The 19,851-nt window shown below is 40.1% G+C and overlaps 1 protein-coding gene across 1 annotated transcript in view; it reads right to left on the bottom strand.

Annotated features, from left to right (window-relative positions):
• lrrk2 (leucine-rich repeat kinase 2) overlaps positions 1-19,851 on the bottom strand; it is a 78,160-nt gene that overhangs the window by 51,767 nt on the left and 6,542 nt on the right. Inside the window, exons 6-23 of the mRNA XM_079602981.1 lie at positions 18,521-18,655; positions 18,300-18,431; positions 18,062-18,181; positions 17,674-17,840; positions 15,091-15,164; positions 14,117-14,223; positions 12,446-12,575; positions 12,233-12,357; positions 12,032-12,159; positions 10,865-11,009; positions 8,739-8,878; positions 8,529-8,657; positions 8,276-8,446; positions 6,874-7,138; positions 3,100-3,282; positions 2,132-2,238; positions 1,991-2,057; positions 1,689-1,897 (exon numbers count right to left, since the gene is read on the bottom strand). Of these exons, the coding sequence (XP_079459107.1) occupies positions 1,689-1,897; positions 1,991-2,057; positions 2,132-2,238; positions 3,100-3,282; positions 6,874-7,138; positions 8,276-8,446; positions 8,529-8,657; positions 8,739-8,878; positions 10,865-11,009; positions 12,032-12,159; positions 12,233-12,357; positions 12,446-12,575; positions 14,117-14,223; positions 15,091-15,164; positions 17,674-17,840; positions 18,062-18,181; positions 18,300-18,431; positions 18,521-18,655 (2,534 nt within the window). The remainder of the gene's footprint in view (positions 1-1,688; positions 1,898-1,990; positions 2,058-2,131; positions 2,239-3,099; positions 3,283-6,873; positions 7,139-8,275; positions 8,447-8,528; positions 8,658-8,738; positions 8,879-10,864; positions 11,010-12,031; positions 12,160-12,232; positions 12,358-12,445; positions 12,576-14,116; positions 14,224-15,090; positions 15,165-17,673; positions 17,841-18,061; positions 18,182-18,299; positions 18,432-18,520; positions 18,656-19,851) is intronic.

Below are 19,851 nucleotides of genomic sequence, written 5' to 3'. Positions count from 1 at the left end.
GCGCTTTAATTCATGTTTGTATTTCTGTTTTAGTGTTCCATGTTATTTCAGTGTACGTGGTTGTGTATTATATTGTTCCTGGTGTTATTTTACGTGTTCCCTTTGTGGATTTATTATTTATTATCATTTGCACTTCCATTGCCGTGCGCTTATTACTACAGCAACTCTTGACAGCTTTACTGTAAATTACATTTTAAATCATTATGTTTACATTTTTTTGTGTGCTTTAAAAAAATACATTTATTTTTTGCTGTAATTGACTAACAAACTAAAGCGCATACACTTGATTATAATTTTAAGTGTAGTGTGTTATTTGATTACATTTCAAGTTAATATACTTTGAATGTACTAAACTGCAACTTCCTTAAAAAAATTGTAATTACAAATATATTTAAATACATATTTCAGTGAAAATAAAGGTCACTTTAACCTTATACTATGATTACTTACGTGGGTCAAAAAGCACTCTAAAAAATTGATATAAATTTAAACTATAATCAGTGTTATTGTATTATCATTGATAGTACATCAAGTCAAACTAAAAGAAAATGAGAAATGTTGTTTAAGTTTAAGTTTTTGAATGGTTTTATTTGATTTTAGTTAAGGTTTATTTTGTTTCAAGTAACCCTGACTATAATACATTTTATATAATTGCAATTAAGTGTCCGAAAACATTACATTCAGTTCACACTTACGTATATTCTTTTAAAGTATATAATTTCCATAACATGAACTCTTTTTAAAAGTGTGCTAAAGTGTACTTCTTTTTTACAGGGTAAAAAGGATAGTAACTAACATGTTCACGGAAACATTGTGAATAGAATACATTGTGGAAACATTACAGAATGGGTTTCGAACGCGGTTTCATGTTAACACTAGAACGGCCATCTCGGTCATTTTGACCGTTTTGATTTTTATATCTGCAATAACTTTGTTGAAAAAATAAATAAAATCATGCTGGTTCCTGACTTTTCCTAAAAGTGTCTGTATTTTCATTTAAAATGTTTTTCATATAAATTACACGAGGCAAAAAAACATATTTACCTATTTCGGCCATAAACGGTCATATTGACCGCACTGAATTTCGAGGTATTCTTTTGTTACAATTCCAGCGGTTGACCTTTGTATCTCTCACTGTCAACAGAAAGGTCAGTAGCGGTCCTGAGTGTTTGATATGCTAATTTCTACAAACAAAAAGTATATTCGATTAAAATTGTTGATCAGAAATAGGCTAATAATACCTGACTACGCTATCTATTTACGTAGATATTCTCGATTATATACGAGTTATTAGACTATTTTCTCTGTTATTATATTAAAATAAAATGTTTTATAATTAAATAAGATACTTTTAGTTGTTATTATCTTGTTCTGAGTTATGTTGAATGGATATGGAAATATGGCCTATCTGTTGTGAATATGCGATAATTATGGTAGGCTACTAATGATATTATTATTTATAAATGTATAATTAAACTTGTATAAATGTACAGTTTGGTGTTGTTTTGTTTTTAAAAGATATCCTAATACAATAAATGCACTAATCTCTCAAGTATCATTAAAGATATAGAGTTTGGAATATAGCGGCTAAAATGACCACTCGTGGCAGTTTTGAGTTATGAAATTCTGGCACTTCTAGTGTTAACTTTGACAACACTAATTTAATAAGTCAAAGTGTTTCCACACACCTGACAGAGAACACTGGGAAACTCTGATAGACTGTTTTTGCTCAGATCAAGCCGAAGAAGGTTTTCGATCTGTCGCTTAAGAGAGCTCGCATCCGTCAAGCAGGACAGATTGCTCAGCTCATTCCCGGATAGGTCGAGCAGACGGATGGGGTCTTTGTCTATGGCCAGAGGAACTGCACCAGGAGTCCAGCTTTCCACCAAACCCTGCCCTGTAGAGTTAACACATTAGAAGACACATTGGTCGGGTGAAACTAGTCGAACTAGTTGACATGTCTGGCAGCTTGTTGTGCAGTATAGTGTACCTCGAGTGTTGTGAGAGTTAAAGCGCTTATACAGAGGGATGCTTGGATCCGTCTCACGGTGACATCCCTGTACAAAAGATATTAATCATTGTTAAATCCAAGCACACAGTTCTCCAAAAGTGCATCTGTTCGATCTGGTACCTCGGAGTTGGTACGTCTACGTTGACTGTGATTTCTCCAAGCAGGTTTTCTGCCCACTTCTGGTGAATCGTTGAAAGGCAATACTCCATGTGGAGGTCCGTCACTCCCTACCATTGGAACAGCACATTCATTCTATCAGATCAATAATATTATAATATTGTAAGTGTAATTTTCTTGTTGTGAGTCAATTACCGTATTTTCCGGACTATAAGTCGCACTTATAAGTTTTTTTCATAGTTTGGCTGGTCCTGCGACTTATAGTCAGGTGCGACTTATATATCAAAATGAATTCATACTGACTGAGATGAACCAAGAGAAAACATTACCGTCTGCAGCCGCGAGAGGGCGCTCTAGTTAGCGGAGTTGTTCAGAAGCGACACCGAGGATGAAGAGCTCAGTGTTGTGGAATGAGATCGCGGAGTTTGGTGAACTTGCTTACCGGTAACTTGTTGGACTCGCTGGCTTATGTTAATTTAGCCTATTCAGCCCCAGGAATATGTTCTTGATGCTATTGTGCAGCTGAATAACTGTTAATGTGTTACGCTAACATACCAGACACCTATTCAGCCTGTTGTTCTGTGTGCTATTGTGGAGTTGAATAACTCGCCTTTCCAGAGTAAATGTCTGTTCTTGGTCTTGGATTTTGTGAAATAAATTTCTAAATAAATGCGACTTATAGTCCAGTGCGACTTATATATGTTTTTTTCCTCTTCATGACGCATTTTTTGACTGATGCGACTTATACTCCGGAGTGACTTATAGTCCGGAAAATACGGTAATAGTATTAAATTAATAACAGGATATGCATATTGATTAATCAACTGCAATAATAATTTATGTCAACATTAATTATAATATTAATACAACCAAACTTTTTCAGCATATCATGAGATTGAAAAATGACCCACATCAAAAAAATGACCCACATCAAATGAAACGACTTGGTGTTTCCGTGGGAATCATCTTACCGTCACTCTCCAAGTCATCAAACACGAAGTCTAAGCTTTCGTCTAAGGAAATGTGCGAGTCGTCACTTTCCTCATCCGTAAAATATCCGAATGTGCTGACATCACTCTGCAATCTACTGACTCCCAAAAACTCTTTCCTCCTCTGGAGTGACACGATCTGTCTGGCCAAACGCTGACCTTTACCTTAAGAGACGCAAACAAAAGATTGTCCATCAACAGTCAGGCTTAGTCAAGTTATCATTATGTAGAATTAAATTCCCTACATACTTATAAGAGTATAGTAATAGTAGTGACAAACTGATTCTCTAGAAGCCACGAGTGATTTCCTTGAACTTTCTGTGAATGGTGTAGAAACTGGTGTTCCTTTACTTATTTTAAGCAGTAAAGACAAGCCCCATGGTTTTTAGACAGAGAATTTAAAAAACAAGTGTGCTTAATTTGATTGAATGTGCACTTGAATCTTAAAAGTATATATATATATATATATATATATATATATATATATATATATATATATATATATTTAAAAAATGTACTTTGATAATTCAAAAATTAGTTAAATAAAAGGTCACTTCCCTATGGACTGAACGCCGCCATCTGCGTTTCCGTGGGTTTGCGGTTTTGAGGTTTACGCAGAGATAGCGGATAATCGTTTGCACCCTTGAACCTATTTCAGGGAGTGCGTTCTCCAGACACCAGACACTGTTGTGCGGATGGGCGGCCGGAGCGTGTTAAGGGTTTTTCTGTTAGAGCGGTGTCGTGTTAAATGTCATATCAAAATGTACTTAAAGGGATTCTTCAGGATTTAGCATTAAGCTTTGTATCAGTAGAAAGCCAGTATTATTTTCGAATTACCGTGCTCCCCCCTGCCTCATATCCCCCTGAGATGAGATTTATGTATTTTTAGTCTGGAAAAAATCCTCATATGACGCAAAAATCGTCAGATGGCGTCTGGATTTTTTGGCCAGAGGCTAGAGACTACAGCCAGTAGAAGGCGCTAGATCCGCATGTTTTTAATCCGCCCATAGAGGGTGGGATCTCACTCACAGAATGTACAAATAGTGTCAGCCATCTTTTATCTGGAAGCTAAGCTAACAGGCTCTTGTTCTGTGGAGAAGGCTGAGTAGTAGCGGTGACCATCCTCTTTTCCCCGGACATGTCCGGCCGTCGAGATCGTCCAAAATGTCCGGGATTTGCCATTCATTGTTTACATGCACACCTTTTGTTTCAATCGAACTAAATTCATTCCGATTGGTGAATCTGAATGTAGTGTTGACATGAACGCTAAACAAATGATCGGTTGATGTACGTTTTAACATTGCTACGAAAATTCTTGCTCCTCCGTGAGAGATAGGAGACCGGTACGTGCGTCTCACAGGTGTCGCTCATCAGTAATCACGCCACCGGCCACGCGTCATTCTCCCGCGGCCGTCAGCCTCGTCCTGCTCGCCACAGGAAACATGATGAATGGCGACTGCAGAACGCAAAAACCGAATCCTGGACATTTTGGGCGACATCAAAATACCGGGCAGACTCACGGAGACTCACTAGTAGCCTAGCCTTGTTGTTTAACTGCGCTCTTACCGGTAGGCGTGGCCTCCTAGGGCAGCGAAGCAAGTGCATTCTGGGAGTTGTTGTCTTTCATCCCCATAAGCCAAAAATACATTTTCTGGCTTTTCTCAGTCTAGAAGACTCCAAATTCAAAAATAATTTCACATTTCTTCTACATAAATGACCCATTTTAAATACACAATTATCTTTCCAGAGGTGAAATATCCCTTTAAGTGATTCAAAAACAAAATCCCTCTAAAGTTCAGCTATTTGCATATAATCTAATTTAATTTTAATTATATTTAATAAATAAAATTTATATTTAACTGCAAATAATCCGAGTTTCATTCTACTCGACTGTAGGTGACGCTTTGACATCTCACTGACATGATTGCTCGAGCCGCGGAGAAGCTGAATATTGACTGGCCAGAGGAAGCTCAGGATGTTCAGCGCTTCCCGAGTGGCTCTCACTCCTGCTCCTGCTCAGAAGCTGCCATTCATCAACGATCTTCACATCAAGGTGTCAAGATTGTGGAAGCAGCTGCTCAGCCCGACTTCACCAGCCTCAATAATTCAGTAGAGATGGGCTATGCTTGCATCCCGGCAAATGAGTACACCTCTCACCCTGTATTCCCCCGCAGTGGAGCCCCAAATTCAGACATAAGCATCATATCCTCGCTTCAACAGACTGCTTGGCACGTTAGTGAGTGAGTCCACTTGCTCTTGCAGATAGAGGAGTTTCCTCCCTCAGGAGATGAGCGATTTCTACGGCCGATATTTTCTTGTGCCACAGAAGGATGGAGGTCCTATTTTGGACCGGCTACGCATAAACTACTCTCTGGTCAAGAGCATATTCAGAATGTTGACTCAGAAGAAGTGTTGTCAAAAGTACCGACTTAAGTACAAAGTCGGTACTGAAATTTAAAAATGTGACGATACCAGCATTTCCCTCTAGCATTTTGAGCACTGTTGAGCGAATTTGTAAACACCTGATTGGCCACTGTGTTGACGTGCTCAACATATACGTCTTTGATTGGCCATTGTGTTGACACGTTCAACATATGTGTCTCTGATTGCCCATTGTGTTGACATGCTGAATATATGTCTCTGATTGGCCATTGTGTTGACGTGCTCAATATATATGTCTCTGATTGGCCATTGTGTTGACGTGCTCAATATATATGTCTCTGATTGGCCATTGTGTTGACACACTCAACATATATGTCTCTGATTGGCCATTGTGTTGACATGCTCAATATATGTCTCTGATTGGCCATTGTGTTGACGTGCTCAATATATATGTCTCTGATTGGCCATTGTGTTGACACGCTCAACATATATGTCTCTGATTGGCCATTGTGTTGACACGCTCAACATGTGTCTCTGATTGGCCAGTGTGTTGACACGCTCAACATATATGTCGGTGATTGGCTACACTGATCAACGATTCAAAAACATGTTGTCTTTGATGCTCTTCACCGAGGGCTTACACAGATACACACAGGACGGAGTGTTTAAAAGCGGCATCTATATGGATATAGGGATTTGCTGATAGACGCCTGCTTTTAAGCGCTCCCATGTGTATTTGTGTAAGCGCTCGGTGAAGAGCGTCAAAGATGTCATTGTTGATCATTGTACCCAATCACAGACATATGTTGAGCAAGTGAACACAATGGCCAATCAGAGAGGTTTAAGAACCCGTTCAACAGATCACATTTTTGAATTTCAGTAACGACTTTGTACCGTCTGTACTTTTTGACAATTCTACACAGAAGTATATTCTGACGATTCAACCATGAGACTGGTTTGTCACAGTGGATCTGAAAGTTACTTATTTCCATATTCAGATCATCAAGACGTGTCTCAGGTTCGTGTTCGGAGGCAAAGAGTACCAATATCGACAATCAGCCTCATCACCCTGGGGTGATCTCATAGTGTCAGCTACCAAAGCAGCATCTTGCTCCCAACTCAGAGAACAGAGGTTATGAACGTAATCCAGACATTTTTGGTTGTGCTAGTGAATACAATGTTTACCCTTTTTTCTGATATTCAAAACTTTTTTGTTGTGTTTTTTTCAAAACATGTTTAGAACATTACATAGAAATCTGTATTTAAGAACATTCTGAACTTTTTTAGTGAATAATGACCCCAGAATATGTTTGTCAGATACATGGCAAACTTCAAACAACATTAGGCATTGCCAGATCATGTGAATAGACTCACTGTTCTCGTTGCTTGTTGGAGATTGAGTCCTGCAGTCAGAGAGCAGAGCGCTGAGCCACGTTGCCTTCATCTGTCCGAGACGGAAGCTCCCGAGGCACAGGGCGCTGTTGGAGCGGTCCAGGCCCAAACGCCTGAGCAGGAGCGTGACCACAGGGTCCTCACCCCTCCTGACACACACGCTCAGAGCTCCACGCAACTGCTGCTCATGAACACCTGCAGAAACCAGCAGCTCCAGCAAGGCCAGAGGAGCCCCCCGATCACACACCTGAAAACACAGCAACATCTTCTTCAGTGCTAGGAAGGACAATAAAGATCCTGTTATAATGTTAGTCAAGCTTTCTTGAATAAAAGTAGTGGAATGAGTCAGAGTGGATGCTGCACACTAGTGGTGTTTGAGGAGAGACCCCCTGATATGACTGTAAAGTGATTTCGGTGCATAGTAAAGCTGATTGAGATCAATCCATCCCATCCATCCATCATCAAATTTCATCCATCGTTCAATCAATCGTTCACTGATCATCAATGCATTGATCCTCTCTAACCATCCATCCATCCATCCATCCATCCAATCGATCGTTCATCGATCATCCACCATCCATCATCAAATTTCATCCATCCATCCATCATCCGTCCATCCATCCATCCACCATCCATCCGTCCGTCCATCCATCTATCGTTCATCAATCATCCAACCATCCGTCCATCCATCGATCATCCATCCATCCACCATCCATCCATCTATCCATCGTCCGTCGATCATCCATCCATCCATCAATCGATCGTTCATCGATCATCCATCCATCCATCCATCTATCGTCCATCGATCATCCATCCATCCATCGTCCGTCGATCATCCATTCATCCATCCATCCATCCGTCCATCATCCGACCATCCATCCACCATCCATCCGTTCATCCATCTATCGTTCATCGATCATCCATCCATCCATCCGTCCATCATCCGTCCATCCATCCATCATCCATCATCCGTCCATCCATCCACCATCCATCAGTTCATCCATCTATCGTTCATCGATCATCCATCCATCCGTCCGTCCATCCATCCATCCATCCATCCATCGTCCATCCATCCACCATCCATCTGTTCATCCATCTATCGTCCATCGATCATCCATCCATTCATCGCCATCGATCATCCATCCATCCATCAATTGATCATTCATCGATCATCCATCCTCTCTAACCATCCATCCATCCATCAATTGATCGTTCATCCATTCAATTAGAATTAAACAGGCTGTTGCCATATTGCTATATGTAAATAACCACTTTTATGATTGGCAAATGTGAAAAGAGTAAAAACATCCCCTTTAAAACCACAGAATGAATAAACTATGATTTCATTTGTTGTAAATATTCCTTTAAGATTCATAAATCAGACCTGATATATGAGCGACTCGCTCTTTGTTTTCTTGTTGATGTCAGCGCCCAGCTTAATGAGACATTCTGCCATGTCCACGTCTCCGTCCTCACACGCTCTCTCCAGCAGCATGTACATGATCTCGGTGTCCGCCACCATCTTACACAGGCACAGGCAACTCATTCCCTGCAACTGAAGCCCAGCAAAATTGGGATTTATCAGGGGATCTTGCTTTTATTTGATTTGTTTGAGTCTTTTAGTTTAATTTTCTCACTGGATCTCGACGCTGGTCTGCCGTCTTCTCCCGCAGGACCTGAAAGATCTCTTTCTCGAAAGCTTCTTTCTGCAGGCATGCTGCGGCACTCGAGCAGGTGTCCAACAACTTCCACACAGCCTGAAATCCCTAATGGACAAAAACACACACTGTTAGAACAACAACAACAACCCTATTGATTTTGAACTGATAATAATTGTAGTGAACTACCTTTAGAAGCATGACTGTGTCCTCTTTGTGTTGCCGTACAGAGCTGACCAAAACAAAGGCCAGTACAGGCACCACCGTACGGGACAGCTTCTTCTTAGAGATGAGGTGAAACAGGAGACTAAGAGCCCAGTAGTGAATATCTACAAAATGGTGATGAGTTTCGATTATTATACAGTTGTGATGTTTACAGTACATACCCTACCCTCCGTAAGACGTTTAGCACTTTTTAAATTGCTTTTTGTGCGTTTTTTTTTTTTTTAAACCTATGTCAGTCAGATGGTCTCTTCCTGTCTTATACACACAGAATGTGTTTTTATGTTTAAAAACATGAGACACAAGGAAGTTGAAGGAAAACTTAAAGGGATAGTTCACCCAAAAAATTTAAATTCTGTCATTAATCACTCACCCTCTTAAGACTTTCGTTCATCTTCAGAACACAAATGAAGATCTTTTTGATGAAATCTGAGAGATGTCTCTCCCTCCCTTGACAGCTACGCAACTACAACTTTGACACTTCAAAAAGTTCATGAAGAGATCGTAAAACGAACCCATATGAATTGAGCGGTTTAGTCTAAATATTCTGAAGAGACTCGATTGCTTTATATGATGATCAGATTAAATTTAGGATTGTATTCAATGGAGGGACAGAATTCACAAAATAACATTGTGTTCCAAAGATGAACAGAAGTCTTATGGGTTAGGAATGAGATGAGGGTGAGTAAGTGATGACAAAGTTTTCATTTTTAGGTGAACTAACTCTTTCATTTACATTTACATTTATTCATTTAGCAGACGCTTTTATCCAAAGCGACTTACAAATGAGAAACAATAGAAGCAATTAAACTAGCAGTAGGACAACAGTATGTAAGTGCTATAACCCTTCACAGTACAATCCAAGTTTTTTTTTTTTTTTTTTTTTTGTAGAATAGAAAAGAAAGTGTTAGTGTTAGTAGTACTGGATCAAGTGCTCAAGTGCTGCCAAAAAAGATACGTCTTCAGCAGTTTCTTAAAGATGGCTACAGACTCAGCAGCTCTGGCTGAGTTAGGCAGATCATTCCACCAGCAGGGAACAGTCATGGTGAAGGTCCGAGAGAGAGATTTCGTGCCTCTTTGTGATGGCACCACCAGACGCCGCTCACTTGCAGAGCGTAAGTTTCTGGACGGCACATAAGTCTGAATTAATGAGTTCAGGTACAGGGGAGCAGTGCCAGTGGTTGTTCTGTAGGCAAACGTCAGTGACTTGAATTTGATGCGAGCGGCAACCGGCAACCAGTGCAATTTCGTGAGGAGAGGAGTGACGTGTGCTCTCTTTGGCTCGTTGACTGTTGACTTTCAGGACTTTCTAAAAGATGACTTTCAGGTCTTCTTTTAACTTGAGCACCGCATTTTTAGAATAATATGTCATGCGAGAGATTCTTCAAGAGACACGAGCGCAATATTTAAACACATCCGTCTAGCATGCTTTCAATGGAAATGCAGCACAGTGGAACTCAAAAACCCATTCTGTGTGAACGGTCCTAAGTAGGGATGGAAAATTGATAAGATTTCTGTATAAAAGACACCTGTCCACACACTCAATCAAACAGACTCCAACATCTCCACAATGGCCAAGACCAGAGAGCTGTGTAAGGACATCAGGGATAAAATTGTAGACCTGCACAAGGCTGGGATGGGCTACAGGACAATAGGCAAGCAGCTTGGTGAGAAGGCGACAACTGTTGGCACAATTATTAGAAAATGGAAGAAGTTCAAGATGACGGTCAATCTCCCTCGGTCTGGAGCACCATGCAAGATCTCACCTCGTGGGGCATCAATGATCATGAGGAAGGTGAGGGATCAGCCCAGAACTACACGGCAGGACCTGGCCAATGACCTGAAGAGAGCTGGGACCACAGTCTCAGGAGCATCAATAAGAGGACTCGTTAACGTCAAGGGCATACAATGTCGATGGTTCATACAACTTAGAACTGGTTCTCAAGAGGAACCGGTTTTCAATTCCCATCCCTAGTCCTAAGTGGGCAGTTTTTGGCCAGAATAAGCAGCAATGTGGACCAGAAGTTATGTTGACACCAAGTCTGGCTGGGATTAGAAGTTGAAGCTTGCGATGGAGAAGCGGTTAGACTCACCGCGTTCCTGTGGAAACATCTGCAGCGTATGAAGAACCGTGTCAATCGCCCCCTGCTGGCACATGAGGTCCACAGCTCCAGAACAGTCGGCTAGCGCTGAGAGTACGCCAAGTCCACACTCCTGAATCTCCTTACTACTGATAAACTAAACACACAAACATCAAATGAAACACTTCACACATTTACTCAAAAGATAAATAAAAGCCACAAATTTCAAGTCCAATGTAACAAAAGAAATGTTACGGGTCCAATACAAGTTAAAGTCTGACAGCACTACTCGGTAATCACCCACTGACACGTTTTTCCTAACCTAGAAGACTTTCGTTCATCACGCCAGTGGGTGGGGCCTATGGTGCGATGATGTATAATAATGATTAAATAAATGCTTTGTTTATAATGAGAAGGATGTTTTAAGCTATGAAACTTGTCATAATGTAACAATGCTGCAACATCTCATAATGTTCCTCAAACTGAGTACCGGTAGTGTATCACTGAGAAACGTCCTGCTCGAGTCGATGGAGGTTCGGGTTGAATAGATAGTTCCTCCAATGTTTCATCATCGGACTCACGCTAGGATTGATATGGTAAAATGGCCGCCGTCGTGGCTGTCTTTACAGTGTGTGCAATCTCTGAGCTTTAGGAAGCCTCCGGAGCTGAAGTTCAGTTATGGCAATGGGTGTTTCGTTTCCGACAGGCGCTGTACGCGGTAGACCAATCACAACAGACTGGGTCATCCGGCCAATCAGAGCAGAGTAGCTCGCGGAAAGGAGGGATTTAGAGTCATTTGGGAATCATTGAACAATGTGGTGATGTGCAATATATATATCATGAGAGAATTAAAGTGTTTTTTGACCTGTAAACCTGTTGTTGGGAGACTCCGAAACAAAATTAGGAACTTTTAAAATAGCATAATAAAGCACTTTAAATACATAACATACACGTTTAAATAGAAATTACATTAAATTATATCATGACCCCTTTAAATCATAATTTAGTGAAAATGCTCTAGTTGTCTTTACATATTAATTTTAACATTGAAAATGTACACCACTTTAACATGCATTGAACCAGGAACATCCCGTTAAGTTCTCGTGAGCAAAAGATTTAGCATTATGGTCCATGTTGAATTATTGAACTATTTTAGCTTGTAAGAAACAAACGTTTTACCCTATTAAGTGCCTCTAGATAGACAGTGTGAGCTCCCTCTAGTACACACTGGTTCTTCAGGACCCGCAGAGACACACCCACTGTGTCAGGATCCGCGACGGAGTTGCCATGTTCTCTTAAACTCCTGTCTGTGTTCACAATAAGACAGAGTCAGAAATCACGCAGGCATTTTGCATTACAGTAAGTAGACAGACACTCTACCTGGGCTGAGAAGCACTAAACTGGCTCTGAGTCCCTCCAGCTGAACTTCAGGAACGAAGTTGTGTGCCTTCAGCGCAATCAGAATCTGTCCGAGAACCAGGGCCCCTTCATCAAGACTGGCCCTCCTGGAGGAACACAAAAGTTTCATGTGTTCGCCGGTCACACGTCATAATAAACTGTCATTGATCAGAGGTGGGAAGTGCGTGTGCTTACGCTCCCTGGAAGAGTGTGTGAAGTAGTTTGCAGGCGCTTTCACACACGTCACTGGAGCTCGCGTGTTTCCGCATCAGATCCACGATGTTGAAATGGATGCCAAGTGATAGCAGCAGATCTCTCATCCTTCCTGAAGTCACAGAAACACAAGCTAAGCGATTTCTGAGAGACATCCTTGTGAAGAAGAAGCATAGTTTTAAAAATAGTATTTGTTATGGAGATAATATACTTAAGTGTGAACTGATTTTTTTGGACACTTAATTGAATGTTAACTGCAATGAAATTCAAATGTACAATGGTTTAAATTGATATAAAATGCAATAAGTTGAGCTTTTTCGACCCGCTTAAGTAGAACCTAAGTACATCTTCAAATTTAATTTCATAATTACTTCTATTGTCTTTGAAATATGGTTAAAGTGTACTGAAAATGCAATATGCATATAATTTATATGCAATATCATTTCTATTGAAACTTGCATGTCATGTATTTTAAATATATTTGTAATTACACATTTCTAAAGATAAAGAACAAATCTATTATCTTTAAATGTAATATCAAATAACACCCTAGTTTAAATTAAAATGACAGTCAACACATCAAAATAAGTGAAATTCTTCAAAGCACGACAAAAGTTTATTAAACATTGATTTAAAATGTACTTTAAAGTAAAACTTTATTTGATTTTATTACAAATTGTACTAACAATAAGCGTGTTAAAAAACAAGAATCTGCAAGTACAGCTTCTTAAAAATATACTTTTAAATTATGAAGTACACTATAAGTACAATTAAATAAATACAATTAAACAGTTTTTTCACAAGGGATCATACATCTCTGTAAAAAATAGTCAGTTTTTTATTGTTTTGTGTAAAATTGGCCAAATACTTATTTAAAGAACTAGTATATTTATGAAAAGTATGTACATAGAAAATAGGGCTGTAAACGATTAATCGCGATTAATCGAATCCAAAATAAAAGTTTGTGTTTACATAATATATGTGTGTGTACTGTGTATAATTATTTTGTATATATAAATACACACACATGCATGTATATATTTGAGAAATATTTGCATTTATATACTGCATATACATTTTTATATAATTTAAATTATATAGAAATATAAATATTTTATAAATAAAAAACACATTTTCTTAAATATATGCATGTGTGTGTATTTATATACACAAAATAATTATACACAGTACACACACATATATTATGTAAGCACAAACTTTTATTTTGGATGCGATTAATCACGATTAATCGTTTCATAGCCCTAATAGAAAACTATATGGACAAGCAGGGGAGTATAATTTGAAAATTTGATCCAAACTTACATGAATTTTATGAATTATAAAAGTAAACCATTGTTAGAACCAAAATACATATTACTTCTCTAGAGAATGGTGTCAAATTATTTCTCATAAGATTGCGGGCAGTACTAATCTAAAAGCACACACATCATACATTAACTAATGATCTTTGACAGACTGTAGTACTATAATTTAGTATCCACTGATTCTAATCATGCATATTATAAAGGATGGATGGCATGCGAAATGCTAAATAATCCAGTTCATTTTGGAGTTGAATTGAAGTGAATACCATCCGGTGGATTATACATGTCATATAATAAGGTTATGCAATAACAATCTCTGCATACTCACTGTGGTGCTGTATTAGTGTGTGTAATGTACAGGTGGCAGCTCGAAACACCCCCACACTGGATGAGTGCAGAAGCATCGCTGCCATGATGAGTGTGTGAAGAGGAGGCCTGTGTGAACAATCATATTCATAACTACGACATCACAACCTGAGCTCATTAACATGTGACCGCCTACATTTAAATATCTTCAGCTATTCAGTATTCAGCAACTTGACGATAACAGTGTTAACTACACAAGTACGCAGAGGGTCATAACCTCTATACATATAGAAATATAATAAGTATGTTTCTTTTGATTATTGTGTCAAAATGCAGGAATAAAACTATTAAAAATCATTCCCTTATAGTGGTATAAAAATATATAAAAATATATAGTGTCACAATATATCACAATACAAAACTGCAACAATATGTACTGTGTATAGTCCACCCAAAATAAAACATTTTTTTACATAGTTTTTACATGAAACATGACTTAGTGTCAGTACTACATTAAACTATAATGTTAAAAATAATGTATAATAATGCAATAGGGGAATATTTGTGGGTCCTGATAATGTTGAATGTTTGTCTAAAAAGTGGCCAAAACTTTATTTTAAATATATCTAGTCAGTGACAGATTGCAATCATATTCGTCTAAAGAAATTCTGTATTTTCAGGGCCAGAATCATGAATATGTTTATTCTGGTGTCACTATTGTCCTGTGCTTTGGGTTTCCAGCAACAAGTCCAAGCCTATTTATTTACAGACACAATATAATATCAGATTTAGTATTATATTTTTTTTAACCTTTTATCATAGGTCTTGGAATATTGCAATAATATAGTATTGTTTAGTATGTTTATCGTGATATCGTGATATGTTTCGAGTCGTGACATGAGGGTATCGTTACACCCCTATTCCCTTAAGCATAAAATGATCTGTGTAATAATCCTATTGTAAGTAAAACAATTATGTAATATGAAGGAATCGCACCTTCCTTCCAGTTCCACATGTCTGGACGTGTTGCAATGGAGCAGCAAGCTGTTTAAGGCCCAACATGCCACTTCCTGATTGGGCAACGAAATAGAAAGTTACATATCCACATTAGTAAAAGCAGAGCCCGTCTACGGAGAGCCTGGCCACTCCCTATTAAGTCCTATTGTACCGAGTTTTGGTTGTAGTTCCACCAGAGTTCCACTGGGGGCGATCGCCCGAGTGCAAAAGTAATGGGAGTCTATGGAGCTACACGGCTAAATTTGTTCTCTTTCACCCGATTGCCGTTGAGAAATCTCAGATTTCATTGTAGGTTTTGCAAGTTCAACATGGGTTATAGGTCGAAAGTTGAATGAACGAGTACTTATGTCCTTTTGATTTCTTACAGGTTGAGTTGTTGTTGCCCATAACACGCTAGCATTCTGCTAATGAACGCTGATTGGTCAGTGAAGGGCTGATTACGACCAGAGATACCGCTTGATGGCATCGTGGCATCCGAAGCGGGACCAGATTGTCTTATAGCAGAAACTTTTCCTGTGTCCGCTGTGTTGTGTGTTTACCTGTGTCCGCTGTGTTGTGTGTTTACCTGTGTCCGCTGTGTTGTGTGTTTACCTGTGTCCGCTGTGTTGTGTGTTTACCTGTGTCCGCTGTGTTGTGTGTTTACCTGTGTCCGCTGTGTTGTCTGTTTACCTGTGTCGTGTGTTTACCTGTGTCCGCTGTGTTGTATGTTTACCTGTGTCAGCTGTGTTGTGTGTTTACCTGTGTCCGCTGTGTTGTGTGTTTACCTGTGTCCGCTGTGTTGTGTGTTTACCTGTGTCCGCTGTGTTGTGTGTTTACCTGTGTCCGCTGTGTTGTGTGTTTACCTGTGTCCGCTGTGTTGTGTGTTTACCTGTGTCCGCTGTGTTGCGTGTTTACCTGTGTCAGCTGTGTCGTGTGTTTACCTGTGTCCGCTGTGTTGTGTGTTTACCTGTGTCCGCTGTGTTGTGTGTTTACCTGTGTCCGGTGTGTTGTGTGTTTACCTGTGTCCGCTGTGTTGTGTGTTTACCTGTGTCCGCTGTGTTGTGTGTTTACCTGTGTCCGCTGTGTTGTGTGTTTACCTGTGTCAGCTGTGTCGCGTGTGTTTCCCTGTGTCAGCTGTGTTGTGTGTTTACCTGTGTCCGCTGTGTTGTGTTTACCTGTGTTCCACTGTGTTGTGTGTTTACCTGTCTCCGCTGTGTTGTGTGTTTACTTGTGTCCGCTGTGTTGTGTGTTTACCTGTCTCCGCTGTGTTGTGTGTTTACCTGTGTCAGCTGTGTGGTGTGTTTACCTGTGTCCGCTGTGTTGTGTGTTTACCTGTGTCCGCTGTGTTGTGTGTTTACCTGAGTCCGCTGTGTTGTGTGTTTACCTGTGTCCGCTGTGTTTTGTGTTTACCTGTGTCCGCTGTGTTGTGTGTTTACCTGTGTCCGCTGTGTTGTGTGTTTACCTGTGTCCGCTGTGTTTTGCGTTTACCTGTGTCCGCTGTGTTGTGTGTTTACCTGTGTCCGCTGTGTTGTGCGTTTACCTGTGTCCGCTGTGTTGTGCGTTTACCTGTGTCCGCTGTGTTGTGCGTTTACCTGTGTCCGCTGTGTTGTGTGTTTACCTGTGTCAGCTGTGTTGTGTGTTTACCTGTGTCAGCTGTGTTGTGTGTTTACCTGTGTCAGCTGTGTTGTGTGTTTACCTGTGTCAGCTGTGTTGTGTGTTTACCTGTGTCCGCTGTGTTGTGTGTTTACCTGTGTTGTGTGTTTACCTGTGTCAGCTGTGTTGTGTGTTTACCTGTGTCAGCTGTGTTGTGTGTTTACCTGTGTCAGCTGTGTTGTGTGTTTACCTGTGTCCGCTGTGTTGTGTGTTTACCTGTGTCAGCTGTGTTGTGTGTTTACCTGTGTCAGCTGTGTTGTGTGTTTACCTGTGTCAGCTGTGTTGTGTGTTTACCTGTGTCAGCTGTGTTGTGTGTTTACCTGTGTCTGCTGTGTTGTGTGTTTACCTGTGTCCGCTGTGTTGTGTGTTTACCTGTGTCCGCTGTGTTGTTGTGTTTACCTGTGTCCGCTGTGTTGTGTGTTTACCTGTGTCCGCTGTGTTGTGTGTTTACCTGTGTCCGCTGTGTTGTGTGTTTACCTGTGTCCGCTGTGCTGTGTTTACCTGTGTCCGCTGTGTTGTGTGTTTACCTGTGTCAGCTGTGTTGTGTGTTTACAGTATCTCTGGTCGTACGATGTGTAAGACGTCATTGACATTTTAAAAGACTTTTAAAAGCAAATAAGTGACTCTAAAAAATCTAAAAACACCAGCAATGTGCAATTTCTTTGCATCTCCTTTCGAATACAACATTCAAATTACTAGACAAAAAATTATATCCTGAGAAAAGTGGATTTTGAGGGGTATAGCTCCATAGACCTCCATTCATTCTGCACTCGTCCTGTGAGCGCCCTCATGTGGAGCCAGAGTGGAACTGCAACCAGTTCAGAAGCCGGAAGTTTACTAAGAGTGGCAGTTCTCCCCTTATTAGACATTCTCTGGTAAAAGCAAAATATTGAGATGATAAGATGTTTTCTGCACTGTAAATCAGGACACCTGTACTGTGCTGTCTTCCGCATGTCTCTCTAAAGCCGTGTAACACGCCTCTCTCCACACGAGCGTCTCCTCCGCTTGAGTGGACTCGTTCTTCACCAGAACTTTCTGCTCCACCCCGTCCTCCTCACACTCTTTCTCCAACCCTTCATTCTGGACAACACACTCCACTGGGAAAAAACAAACAAGATATTGGCGCCTTGAATTTGAATTTCACATGTAAATTGATCACTGAAAATGTCCAAAATCCCCAAATCTATGTACAGTCTGACAAATAATAATCAGAAAAAAGCAGCATACATCTCAAGTGTGGGCTCCAAGGGATCCAGTGGAGGGCCGGGTTCTCTATTTATACTGTACTATCAAGTTCATATTAATCATATGTACTCACCGAGCGCACTCAGACAGGAGAGGGCTTGGATCTGCACTGTGGCGTTCTCAGGATACGAGACGCAAGCTTTCACTGCTACTTTATGGACACCATTCAGCACCAATATATTGTAGTAACTCTCTGGTAAAAGTCAAAAACAAGACAACACAACTCAAAAAAAGGTATTCAAAATAAACACCACTTTTTAAATGTTATACGAACATCCTTGTTTCAACATGACCTTTGACCTGGGGCTCACCTGATGTCAGTTTCCGTAACAAACAGCAGCCGGCCTCCTGTATCGGCTCCGAGTCGAGCCACATCTCCATAGCCTGACACACTAGGCTGTAGCATTTCACGCTTTTGGACATCAGAATCTCAACATTGCTGGCTAGATCCAAGAAAGAGAAGCTTATTTAGTGTTGTTAATAATGATAATGCTAGACATTGATCATAAAGCCTTGAGTGACTGTGTTTTACCCGGAGCAGCCAGTGGTACGAGGACCCTGAGCACTTGCAGAACCACATTCTCACTGTCCATGAACCGGCTCAGCGCACTCAAAACCACCTCATGGTCCTTCTTCTCAACGAACTCCACCAGATGAGCCTCAGAAACTGACAACCAAGCACAACAATTCAATCATTTACTAAAATGTTAACAATATGGACTGTTTCAAAGCAGCTTTACAGTGATAATAGCAAAAAAATAGGTTCCAAGGTGCAAGTTTTGAAAAAAAATATTCAAAAACGTGAATCTGTGAAAACGCAGACGGCGTGCACATGCATATCATGTGTTCAGTCTATAGGTATGAGCGTTTGAATATATATGTGCGCAGAGGCGTAGTCTTTCTTTACAATTAATGTGATAGCGCCCTATTCATTTTTTCTCTCCAGAAATTCTGTGAATTCAGACATTTTAATTGTTCAGGATTCTGTGTTGTATATTCAAATTTATTATCAAAAACTTTGACAATCAAAAGAATGCATAACACTTTAACAATATAATTGTACCAAATGTAATCAAACTAAATTTTAATGATTCCTTTCATTTTTGGCAAGCAATGTCTTGCACAACAAAGGCTTACAGTTTGAATTAAAACATGGACAACATATTGTGTGATATTCCTTAAAAATTATTTTATATAAACTGTATTATATTGTTATTATTACTTTGAGAAGTATACTCTGCTGTCCAACAGTCATACATGTCTGTTCTAACTTTTATTTCGGAGGGCTGTAGTGAAGACCTTTGATAAAACTATCATCAGATACACACAGAAATTCGAATAAAGTGGTGAATTGTGGACTCCAGATCTGGAGAAGAAGTCCATGTCGAGTTCCCTTATATAGTAGGACGGAAGATGCTGAAAATGAGAAATATAAATTAAACCGCTCGTTCACACAGAGAAACGCAGGACATGCAGACTTTTGAGCTTCAATATTCAAAGACACTCACAATTTTATGCAAGTGTACAGCCCTACTTTTGATTTATTACATTTAATTAAAGGAACACGCCGACTTTTTGGGACTGTAGCTTATGCACCGTATCCCCCAGAGTTAGATAAGTCCATACATACCCTTCTCATCTGCGTGCGTGCCGTAACTGTGTCAGACGCACCCACCGCTAGCCTAGCTTAGCACAAAGACTGGCGGTAAATGGCTCCAGCTAGCATACTGCTCCCAATAAGTGACAAAATAACGCAGACGGTGAAGCACTGCTACTTGGGTGGAGTGATTAGCGCAACACTCTGAGCGAACTCTCGTCTCCTCACCACAAGGCTTCTCAGGCGCTGCGAGCAAATCACTCCGC

This window comes from Phoxinus phoxinus (assembly GCF_949152265.1).
Source record: "Phoxinus phoxinus genome assembly, chromosome: 25".
Lineage (NCBI taxonomy): Eukaryota > Metazoa > Chordata > Actinopteri > Cypriniformes > Leuciscidae > Phoxinus > Phoxinus phoxinus.
Note: the sequence above shows the minus strand (reverse complement) of the source record. Positions and strands in the feature narration are given on the sequence as shown.